Consider the following 12163-nt stretch of genomic DNA (forward strand, 5'->3'; position numbering starts at 1 on the left):
AAAATGACTAATATGTGTGAGTCATACAGCAACTAATTCAGTCCTGCAACATGAGAATAATTCTACTGCATGTGAACAAATACTTTGTACAACTTACCTACATCGTCTGACTTTTTCAAGAGAGTTCAATTCCCTTTATGCTGTGAACTTGGTTTGTACGCAGACAGCAAATGAGGTACATCTGTGAAGCAGAGGATTCACTGTGCATAAGAGCTTTATCAGAAAATATGTTCAAAAATATGGCTGCCCTAAGACTGAGAATGGACCTAATTCCAACCGTATAGACTGTATCACTTGAAGCAGTGACTTTACTGACACTCAGTGGTATACTGCAAGAGGGGCAGAGTTTTAAGGCTAACCCAGGAGTTAAAACACTTCAGTATAATCCTACAAATGGACACATTTTTTTCCTTCTAGCTTCATATTCTTGAGATTGATTGTACAGGGATGTTCTCAGAACTAAGGAGATGGAGCATGTGAGGTGGTGTGCAATAGCAGGGAAAGCCTTTCTGCAAGGGTTATTGAGTTTACCCATCTCTAGCAACAACCTTTCAGTGCTTCCATCAGATGCTTGCAAACCCACTCTGGCCTCCTTCAGGCATACTCAAAACTGAGGTTAAGGGAAGCAGGTAGAGGTTGGGAAAAGGGCATATTGCTTCTCATATGGCACAAATAATTTACTACAAACATCGTGTTATGAACACAGATGCCCAAACTGAGCTATTGGTGTCATGACTGCTGTGACAAACCCTTGATCTTGTGAGTTGACTCCTGCTAGCTTCTGTGTGAACCTGCAAGTAGCAGAAGACGCAGAGATGTTCATTCTGCAGGGGCAGAAAACAGTTGCTTGATCTAGCCAGCTAGCTGCTCTCTCCCTCCACTGGAAAGGCAGGTCCCTGATCAAGTTCCAAAACACTGGTTGGATGAATGTTCAGTATGCCCAGCAGGAGTTGGCTGCATTGAATGCAGATTTTGCCAGATTGGCCAGAGCAGCAGGTTACAATTGTGTGTGGCTTGAGGGAAAGGTTACCCAGGGGTGAGCTTTCTTCCTGGTATGGCTGCAGGGAAGAAGCTCTGTTCAGGATGATGCATGCCATCAGTGCAATAGGTTGGAAAGTGGAGTGGCAATGGAGAAAGTCAATGATGGTAAGAGTCATCAAGTGATGTTAGTATGCTGAGCCAGGACTATGCCTGCCCTTTTGTAGGATGAAGTGGTAAGTGAAAACACTGAAGCTAATTTTTTTTCCATAATTTTAAGTGTATGATGTTCAGAATATACCCAGAAGTTAACAGCTGAGATGCATGTTATTTCCTTTCTGCAGCATGATTAATGTTATTCTGTCCTGCTGTTCTTCCAGTAAAATCACATTATGTCACAACATTGAAGCATAAGTAGATTTCCAACTCTCCCTCAGCAGCAACATCAGTTTTTAATCCACATGTGGAGTTCAGAAGCCACAGAAGTAAGCCCTTTATGTTTCATGATTGCTAAGATTTTAGCACTGGTTCATCCATCGGGCAATTCAGAAATGTATCATGATGTCTGAAAAACCACAGCAAGCTTCAAAGAAATTCCTCCTGAAGAAACAGCTAAAGAATGTATTTAAACTAGCTTGAGAGGAAAAGAATCCTGAGCAGAGCCTGGCTGAAAAATATAAGAGCTGCTTATGACAGTTGGCTCTCAGAGTCCTGTAGGTGTCTAGCCTGTCTTACCTCCCTAGAGTGTAGGTGATTCTGTGCTGGCAAAAGGCCACTCTGACGTGTTGTGTTGCTTTGTCTCTTCTCTTAGCTTAGCATTTTATGGGGTTGTAGGAGGAATACATTTAGCATCATAAACTGTAAATTCAGGCTGTAATTGTCTGGAAGATTCCCTGTTTACTAAGATGTATTACCAAGAAGAGTGAGCAACTGCCCTCAACAGAAGCTGAGAAGGCCCAGGCTAGGAAGTTTAAACCCCTCTCAACCAAAATGCACTGGAGCAGTCAGCTGCACAAAGAGGTGCCTTGCGTTTTTCTTTCTGCGGTGTGACCCTGCTCCTGAGGTACCTCCAGCCAGTTCTTCTAAAAAGTCTTAATGTCCAAGTCTGAAGTGGAGTCTTCTCATGTATGGCCTTCCATCTAAGTGCCACATCAAGCTCTCCAGTTGCACTGAGGCTGCAGCCTTCTCTGCGCTCGGTTGCTCTCCTGTAGGAAACCCTGGTGTTTCCCAGGCTTTGATCAGTTCTGCCACTGGTTGTTCACAAAGGTGCCAGTGACTGCTCTCTATGAATTGTTTTTCTTGAGACTTGCCTGCTGTTACCTATCACAACTGGAGACTGATCTGTGGGTTTGGTTTGTAAGAGAACTGCTTACTGCAGTATTGTGTTTCTTTAACATTGTCTGGCATTTAAGTGAAGTTAGCATACCTGAGTAAAACAGAGGCTTTTGGCTAATAGGATTTAGAGCAATCTGATAGCTGATGCAGCACGAGACTTGCAGACTGATCCCTTTTGCCAGCAACAAAGAGAGCACAGCATAGAAGGTGATCTTCCAACTGAGAAGAGTCATATTCTGTGAGTTCTACAGGGTGAGCACCTATCCAGACAGCTTTTCCCAGGTATAAACTACCAAAGACAGGCCTCTGCCATCACTCTTCTTCTCAATATCCTGTTAAGCTTCTTTTTCAGTTGCTGTTCTGCGTGCATGCATTTAAATCCTTTTATGCTTAATCTGTATTCACAGTGTATTAGGGAAATAGCATTTTAGATTTGGTTAATATAAAAACCCTGACCCTCTGGGGAAGTGAGTGTAAAAGAGACACAGGTCACACTGAAATGAGCTTGGGTCTCATCCAATTGCCAAAGAAAACTTACAGCAGCCATGCTATATAATTGTCATTCCACATGATGATGATGATGATTTTTTATTACTAGAGCTGTGGGCCAGAAGGAATGAACAGCAGAAGGACGTGGACATATTAGCAGAGCTGTGTGCATGCTTGGGGCTGTGGGACACAAGTGAATACTGCCATAATATGACTGAAATGCCTTGACAAAGATCTACAGGAAGCCTGCTGTTCTTCATGTCTATAGTTGAGATAATGCTTCCTTCACTACTGCAACCATTATTCAGAGAATATTCTGTGAGCTGTTTTAGGCTCTTTCCTTCCACCTCTGCAGGCCCAACATTCTAGATTTTGGTTTGGTTTGTAGAAAAATTCACAGGGGGAAACTGAAACTCTTTTGAAGTTGCTGAGCATTTGTATCTGGCCTTAGAGGGCTCAGATTTCACTCATGGATTTCCTGAAATGATGTTCTCTAGTTTCCTCTGTAGCTTTGTTGTTTGTGCTCTCATCTCTCAGTTCTAGATCAATACATGTCAGAAAATAGTGCCAAGGTACCACTTTATTGCTCTCTGGCAGGTCTCCTGCATCAATCAGATGTTCTGTTTAATACTGGCTTTTGGCTTGAGCTTAAACAGCACAGATGAATTTTTCTGGTGTTTGATATATGACTGACCAGTACATTTATGACCATTCACACTTCGTTGCATGTTTTCCTGAAGTTGCCTAGGTAAGGTAATGGCAGGGCCAAGCACTACAATACCCGGAAAAGGCTGCATGGTGTATCTAATAAATGCAGAGGAAAGAAGAAATGCTTCTTGTTGGTCAGACTCCTTTCATGGAGCATACCAATAGCAGCTAGAGCCCTGGGTGTCCTGCAGTTGGATCTGACAAGCCAAGGCTCTCTACTGCAGTGAGCCAGCTGCCCTGTCCTATGGACAGTCTTGTCTCTAGTCTCAAGGGAGCTAGTTAGGTTGGACTGCTTGGTACAGGAATGCTGGGAAGAATCTGATGATGCCACAGAAAATAATGGTCTGAAATAGGGCAGATAAAGAAAAAAGTGATAAAAATTTTGATGTTATAGTATGGCATCAACCTAAGATTGAATTGAAATACAGATGGATCTCTCTTTCTGGAAACCTATGTTTTCAGTAGCAGTTCTTAAAAACTCATGCTCTGGAAAGTCAAAGGGTGGCATTATCTGCAAGTGCTGCACTATCTGCTTCTTTGTATCAAACTAACAGAGGCATAATGAAGCTCTTTAGTTTCTTATCTACAAATATGAGATATGGTTTCCCATCCCAATAAGACTTTCACTTCTATTTCCGAGCAGTAAAGATGAATAAAATAGATAACATAACAACTGACTCAGAGCGTCTCCCGAATCTAAGCTATCTCACCAGGCGTTTAGAACACTGAAGCAAACTAACCATGAAATCAGGGATGGCTTGAATTAAAACTGGAAAATTCCAAATTCTACATCATCAGGGACCTGCATTAAAAGATCTTAACTGATACACTGCAAAATGCAAATGGAAAGAGGTTCCTCTCTGGTTTGAATTTGATTCCTGGGCTGTCTCCTGCTTTTCTGAAGCAGCTGCAGTCTGTTTTGCCTTCATCCTTGCCTCTCTTCCCTTCTGAGCTGTTCTTTGTCTTGGTTTGTGATGGAAACAAGACAGAATAGTCCAAGTCCTTCTGTATAGGCTTTACAGCATGATTTTGCAGGCAGCATGCAATGCAGATATGAATCACAAGTCCCTCTAAGATCCTGCTGAATTCAATCCCCCAGCTCTTTCATCTGGCTCAGAACAGGCTGCAGAGTTTTTTTATTTTTTTTTTTAATCTAAGCAATAGCCAATTTACTCAAGAGATGAGTATTTGCTGACTGTTGCTGCTATTCATGTGCTCAGAACTGCAAAGCCTTTGGAAAACGAGGCTGGCTCGTGCTTATGTCTACAAACTGGATTTCAAATCTGGCTTGGATTCTTTTTTCCAGCTCTGCAAGTGACTGACATGTTCACTTCAGCGTAGTTTCCTCCTGAGACAAGCCGTGGGCTGTGCCCCAGTGCCAGGCAGTGGTTGCTGCATGTTCAGTCGTACACTGAAGGCACATTCTGCAGTACCCTGGAGATAGGGGTGAGCTGAGGACAGCAGCAATGATTCAGAGCTGCTTTGCATTTTGGTTTTGATAATAGTTGACTGCAAATAAAAATCTTCAGTATTATCTAAGATGCAAATCAGATCACACTTCAATAACACCCCTGTGTTATTAAGGTTATTTGAAAGAAAACACTAAAAAGTGTTTTTGCGTGGTTGAAATTTAAGTATGGCTGAGGTTGTCACAGTTCTGTCCATAATTGTTCAATAAAAGGTTTCATACTAAAGAACACATCATTTAAATACAGAAAAGTCTGTGTTATGGCTGTAATCCTTCAGCACCTGGCATAGCAGAGAAATATTTCTGTTTCTCTCCCTTCCCCTTTGGTGGAGCCTCCTCACTAGCTGTCCTGCTGTCTGCAGCCTGTCTCAGCTGCCTTGGTTGGGCAGGGGTTGTTGTGGGGCTATGGCCATGCTGGGAACAAGAATGGTGCAGGCAGGTGGAGGATGGGATGGGCTTGTGTCATGATAGTGCTCTGCTTATATGAGGCGGTTGTATTTAGTGCATTGTTTTTCTTCTTTGTTTGCTTATTTGTTTGGATGCAACATGGACTTTAACAAGGAAGAAGGGAAGACTGTATTTGAAAGTGGATTTCAATTTAAATTCTTTGTTTGAAATACAGAAGCCAGATGCAGCATGGCCTCTGCAGATAGCCTGACTAGCTAATATGCAAGAACATTTCTGATTTGAAAAGATCTTATTAGTTACTCCTGTAAGCAAAGCAGCTGGTGTGACCCTGGTATATTGCACTTGTATTATTGCTGTGAGCCAATAGCTCAGCCTGGGGGAGAAGGTAACCTACTTACCTTACCCTCTGGAAGCAGTTACTGTGGGACTGCAGAAACTGGTATTTTTGTGACTCTTACTGATGCTATCTGAGAGCCTGAGGTATTAGCCCACAAGACTGGGAGATGAAAGAACTGAACTGAGGGCATGCCCTTGCTGCCCATGTGAGATGGTCTTGGGCTCCTTAGCAGTTGTGGCTGGTATCATATGGTTTCTTCCCATATGCATCTCTTTCCACCATAGGAGCAGGGGTATCCCTCCTGCAGTGTGCAGGGAGACAGAGGTCTGTGGAGAAAGGCAGCAGAAAACAAGGGGGCATCCATCCCCAAACACCGGTGCGCTGCTCAAGAAGAGGACGTGCTGCTCATGTCTCATCTCAGCTGGCGGATATTGAGGGCTGCTTGGTCTAGCTCTGGTTTAGTGCTCTGGTGTGTCCAGACCCGAGAGTTTGCATAATTCAGTGATGAGTTAAATAGAGGTTCTACAAAAATTGAAGAGAGCGGTGGGAAGGGGTCCAGGTTGGGTCAGGTATCCTGCACTAATAAATGATCTATGATACCAAAACTCAAAGAACAAGAAGTATTACAGGGCTTGCTGGAAGGAAAGGAAGCTGCTGTACTGCCAGAAGCAAGAATTTTGGGGAGTACAGTGTAAGGTATCAATACTGACCAACCCCACGTCAAGTCAGGCTGGGGGCAGCACTTTTCACATCAAAGCTACTGTGTTTTTCCAGAGTAGCAATGGTCATGCAGAAAGCATTTCCAGGTGATTTACAGAGTTACTGCATTCAAGGCAGTCATCAAAAATACATAAGAAAGCAGAGTGCAGGAGGTAGATGGAGTGCGCCAAACCTCTGGCTGCCTGAGAGCAGAGGGTTCTGTTCATCATGTGGAACTCCATGTCACCAGGCACCAGAGATGCTGCAGATCATTGTGGCTTCTCCAGAAGCTGTTACCTGACCCATAAGAGAATTTTCACTTAATGAACCTATCTCATCATCATACAGAGAGACAAGTGAACGCCGCTCTCTTCCCTTGCAGTGCTTGATTACAATAGGATTTGCATTGCTGAGATTTACTAGAGATGCGTTTTCACTGCATGCTAACTGTAAGTGAACTGTAAATACACCAGGCGCTGGCAATTTCCACTCATTGCCTGAAAATATCATTTCTGCAGCAGCACAGCTCTGCAGCTAACCTAATAAATACTTGTGCTGAGCAGGGCTCATTATCTCCAGTGCAGCACTGCCCTGGCATAGCTGCACAGCTCCCCACTCCAAACAAGCCCAAGCTAAGCTAATTCTGGATGTCTGCACTGCCCTTCACGGTGTGGTGGAAACAGGCCCTGAGCAGTGCTGGCAGAGGAGTGGTGCATGCGTGCTGTGGTGCTCCTCTGCTCTATACTTAATGAGGAAGAGCTGGACTCCAAAGCAGCAGTTGCTTAACAGCTCCTCTTGAAAATTTGTCTCGGAGTTGGGTAATGTTGTGGTTGCCTCACTCCTGATTTTGGAGCAGCCAGACTTTAGTCTCTTCTGAAACACTGCTTGATAACGTGACGTGCCTCTGAGCAAAACGTTGACTGGTATGTTCAGAACTCCTTTTTTCCTAAAAAGCAATTACTGATGATGTGGGTAACTACTAAATGGTGCTTCTCTGACACACAAGAGAAATGGATTTGTCTCCAAAATCTGGTTGCCCAAATAAACCTGCCTAAAACTTGCAGAAGATGTTGGGAAGTGAAGTAAAATAGTGTGCAGAAAATATCTGGGAGTGCTTTAACTCAAGCTCTTCAAGATCTGGAAGATAAAGAGAAGTGAATCTGAAAAAATAGAGAAAGATATTTAAATGAGGAGAAAGATGAATGACCATGTCCTGTCGGAGCCAGGTTTATGAAGGTTCAGGTCTGTTAGTATCTTAATATAGGAAAATGCCTTATATGGCAAGGATTAGATGAGCCTGTTTTGGAGAAGTAATCCCGGTCAGCTGTGCTGACAAGGTGCCCACTGCTGTCACTCTATAAAGAGTCACAATTTGTCTCAGAAAAATTACAAAAATATTTCTTGTCCTTAAGAGAAGTTGCCTTAAGGAAAGGAGATGGAGGGATGCGTTAGGGCAAGGCTGCATGTTTCTTTCCTGCTAATAATTCCAAATGTGACTTTTTCTCTTACTGTAGTACTGGATAAATGAATACACCTCCACCTTGGGCATTGGTGTCTTCCATTCTGGCATTGAGATCTACGGCAGAGGTATGAAGTATTTCCTTTTCATTATCTTCAGTACATGGGGAAAAAAAAACAGCGTGGCTGGTCTGATCTGGAAAAAAATCCAAAATTTGTAGTTTTTGGCAAGAATGTTTTGAGCAGTGAAAAACTTGACCAGTTCTGTTTTAATTTGTTGGGTAGTCCAGCTAGAACTTCTGCAGTTCTGCCATGAACCAAGTAACTCTTCTGATCTTTAGTGTGTAATTGCAGACTCTATAGCTTGTGCAGGCATGTAGCAGAATAGCAGGAAGGACCAATCAAATTGGAAGGACCAGCAGTGTAGGAAAGTCTGGGGTGGGGGAAGAGTGATGGATCAGTAGCTGTATTGAAACCTATATAAGGAAAGTTTGTGCTAATTCTGTGTCAGAGTAAACCAGCTTTGTGTTAGTTTTTATCAGCGTCTATGGTCTGTAAGTTTTGAAATAACCAAGTGGTTTGAAGCTGAGTAGAGAATCCAAGGGATGCGGTCAAGGTGTCTGTGAGAAGAGATGCAGCAAAGTGAAGCTAAAGGACAGGACAGCATCACGGACTTTCCGTTTCTCCCTTCAAACAGCGTTAAATGGGACTGACTGAAATTATCTTACTCATGGTATTTTTAGCTAGTGACATGTAGCAGATAAAATGCCGGGGGTGCTGTGCTCTGTCTCAAACACAGTAGCTTTCATAGGCCATGTGAGATGGCCCATATAACATGGAGGGGCCTCCAGGCTCAACCCACATGCTAAGGCAGCAGAATGTAATTAGCTTGGGTTTTTTTCCCAGCAAAGAATTCCTCATAAATGCCTGCAAATCCCTCTGGAAGAAGAGGACAGATTTCTTTCTACTCTAGGAAAGGCTTCTCCCAGCTCAGTATCACTGCTGACAGCCTCTCATAGTATTTCCAGATGCCTCTGCCACTCAACTTTGTACTGACAGGAAGCCATCTGGACAGGCACAAAGAGGTGGACCCAGCGAGCTTTTCTGGCACTGAGAAGTAGATTAGCAGTGCTAGGTACTAATTAGCAGTGCAACCAGCAGTATTAGCACTGATGGAACCTGCTCTGGATCTGAGGCTTTGAGGGTATCCTCAGGCTGCTAGGTAACTGGGCAGAGAAGATGTCTTTCAGAGGCTGACTGAAGCTGATTTTGGCAATGGCCCAGCCCCTGGTGCTGATGCTGAGCTTTAAAGACAGCTGCCATCCTGACACAGAGTTCATTCGATTACTCACAGTCTGTCTGTTTTCTTTCCTTGTCAGAGTTTGCCTATGGAGGGCATCCCTACCCTTTCAGTGGGATTTTCGAGATCACACCTGGCAGTGCGGTAGAGCTTGGCGAGACCTTTAAATTCAAGTAAGGGCCCTTTTCTACATTTTCTTTCCCTGCTAGTAGCTGTCTCTGTAGGGAGAGCAGGGAGTCCTTTCCCCCCTTCTCTCTCATTAGCACTCTCACTGCCTCCTTTACACAATCCTTGTTCAAATGGAGCTCTGCAGGGGTTCTTGATGGCTGATAAAACTTACACCAAATGAGGAGTGGTGCTGAAGTGTGTTTAGAAGGGTTTAAAAGTATAGTTATAAATCAGTGTAGTTCTCTCTTCCCATTTTCTTTGCTTTCCGTGCTCCTGGTATTACCTATCAGCAAGAATGGAAATAACTGTGTGATACAGAGCCAGTGCATGGGGAAATAAAAAACTACTCTTTTTATGAGCATCACCTTGTTATGGATATTGCAGAAGTCATCTCTTGTGTTTATACTTACTCTGTCACAAAAGACAGGCCAGCTTACTAGAGGAGTCTGAGAGGATACTTCATTAAGGGGTTGTTCAAGGTGCTCGGGCTTTGGGGCTGTGGTTCAAGGAACTGCCCACAGAAGATGGGACTTGACTTTCACAGGCTATGGGTTTACACTGGTGGTGCTGCAGACTTTAGAAGAACAAGCACTATTGAGTGAATACTGAGAGAAGCAATATGTTCCCACATAAAGCTCTGTCTGCTCCTTTGTGGCCCATACCATGGAAAACGTCTCTATGACGGGAAAACTGTCTCCACTGTCCTACTGTGATTTTCTGCTGAGCAGCTATGGATATAGGGGGAAACAAGCAGACCCCAAGAACTGAGATGTCCCTGGTGGTGAGCAGAAGGCTCTGGGGACTGCTTCTGTGCTGTAATCTGCTTTACGGATAAACTTGAGGATATTAGCATGCCATTTTTTTAAGTAAGAATCTGTCTGATAGCCCCAGATATGCATGTTGATGACTTACACCTGGCCTTCTTGCCATTGCCTTATCATTTCCTTTTTCCTGGTGACATATCACTCTCTTCATTCAAGCTTTCCATGTTTCCTGTTGTGCTTTGTTTTTACTAGAGAATCCATCGCACTAGGCACCACAGACTTCACAGAAGAGGATGTGGATAAAATTATGGAAGAGCTGGGCAAAGAATACAAAGGCAACGCATACCACCTGATGCACAAGAACTGTAATCATTTCTCTGCTGCTTTGGCTGAGGTGGGCACAGCTGTTTTCTTTCTCTCTCTTTTTTGTTTTTTGCTGTTTCAGATCTGTAGTAGTGCTTACAGAAGGGGAAACAGAACCAGAACATCCTGCCAAGTCAGAGCCAAGAGTCAAATCTCCTGTCTCAGCCCTTAATGTTTTTGACAGCCTGTTGATGTTCAAAAAGAAAGGGTTAGGAGGTAGAGATGCAGCAGGTTTATTACTGGTTTGGTTTATACTTCCTGTAAGGCTTGGACTTCCTGCATCGAAGCTCATTGAATAGGCTGCAGTGCAGAAATTGCAAAGACAAACCTGGCCAGCACTCAAACTTCTATCATTTTAATAGCAAGAGCATAAACAACCCTCCGTGATCTGAAAATGAATAAAAATGGCTTAAGTGTTCTGCTAACAAAATATTGCAGTATTCAAGAAGTGAGTGTTCTATTTTTTCTTTAGCGTGCACTATTTAGAATGCTTTTTTTTTAAGTATTGACTTTTTTCTCATACTTCTTTGATGATTATACATTTCCACTTTGCCAAAAATACTGAATTGTAGGAGAGCTGTTATTTCTGCTCAGAGAGAACTGAAGCATGGAAAAGTGCAAATTTATCCTGAATTTCTGTTAATTTGGGATATTCCATTTTTCAATTGACCAAGATCCTACAATTCTGAGGGAAAGTTGCATTTCCTCCATTCCCCGCTGAGATGTTCAAAGGTGATGTTTCATTAAGGCATGTGTCTTCAGCACTTGTGTAAATCTGAATTCCGGATCTTGACCTGTGCCAGAAAAGAAATAAGGCACAGAAAGTGCAATTGACCTTCTATCTAAAACCAAGACCATGTTTCTGTGTTTTCTGCAGGAATTGTATGGCAAATACAAGAATAGAAACTTTTTTTACTGAGTTCAGCTACTTTCAGCAAAAATTTCACTTCATTTTCTGGTGTCCCCATCCTCAGTCACTGCAAATCTTTCACCTTTCCTCATTATACAGAACAAGAGTCCAATAGTTTCTTTTGCTACATGTGACCATTTCCAAACAAGGCCCACCATGGATCCTGAGTGAGATGAGTCTGTAAAAGAAAAAAAGCCACCACCATCAACAACAAAACATGCATGATGTTTTTTTTGTTTTGTTTTGAAGAAAACCTCTAATGAATCTGAGAACAAGCAATTAATTTGTGAGGGACTCGCATACACTCTTAGGAAAACTAGTTCTTAATTGATTTCACCTTTGCTAATTATTGGAAGGGAAAATGACATGAGTCCATTCAGTAAATGCTGTCATGTTAAAATAAGCAAGGAGAAAATGTGTCAGTACAGAATGAGTTTTAAGCAGTAGAGTGTCTGAACTACTGTTTTGGAATCAAATCATTAAATTACCACAGAAAGCTTACAGATTATTAAAATAAAATGCAAACTTAAATATTTTGAAGGAAACCTAAGAGAAAGCTGTACGATTATTAGTGGAAGCTAAAGAAAGCTTTACTTGCAGCAGTGAAATAAGGCCATTGCTTATTATATACTTTGACATGTAAAAGCTCTGTCTCATGTCCAAGCCATGAGCTCAAAGCCCTTTTCCCTTGATTCTGCTGGAACACATCAGCAAACTTTTTACTGCCCTTTCCTTACCCAACCTTTGAAATGTAAGTCAAACAAGACAGAGGTTAATA

General features: G+C 42.7%; 1 protein-coding gene across 2 annotated transcripts in view; it reads left to right on the plus strand.

Annotated features, from left to right (window-relative positions):
* Window positions 1–12163, plus strand: part of LOC125695411 (deubiquitinase DESI2-like) — a 56173-nt gene that overhangs the window by 25686 nt on the left and 18324 nt on the right. For both annotated transcript variants that reach the window (XM_048949791.1, XM_048949792.1), the window contains exons 2-4: window positions 7937–8009; window positions 9260–9353; window positions 10365–10506. In XM_048949791.1, coding sequence (XP_048805748.1) covers window positions 7937–8009; window positions 9260–9353; window positions 10365–10506 — 309 coding nt within the window. The remainder of the gene's footprint in view (window positions 1–7936; window positions 8010–9259; window positions 9354–10364; window positions 10507–12163) is intronic.

The sequence above is a fragment of the Lagopus muta genome, chromosome 6 (assembly GCF_023343835.1).
Source record: "Lagopus muta isolate bLagMut1 chromosome 6, bLagMut1 primary, whole genome shotgun sequence".
Classification (NCBI taxonomy): domain Eukaryota; kingdom Metazoa; phylum Chordata; class Aves; order Galliformes; family Phasianidae; genus Lagopus; species Lagopus muta.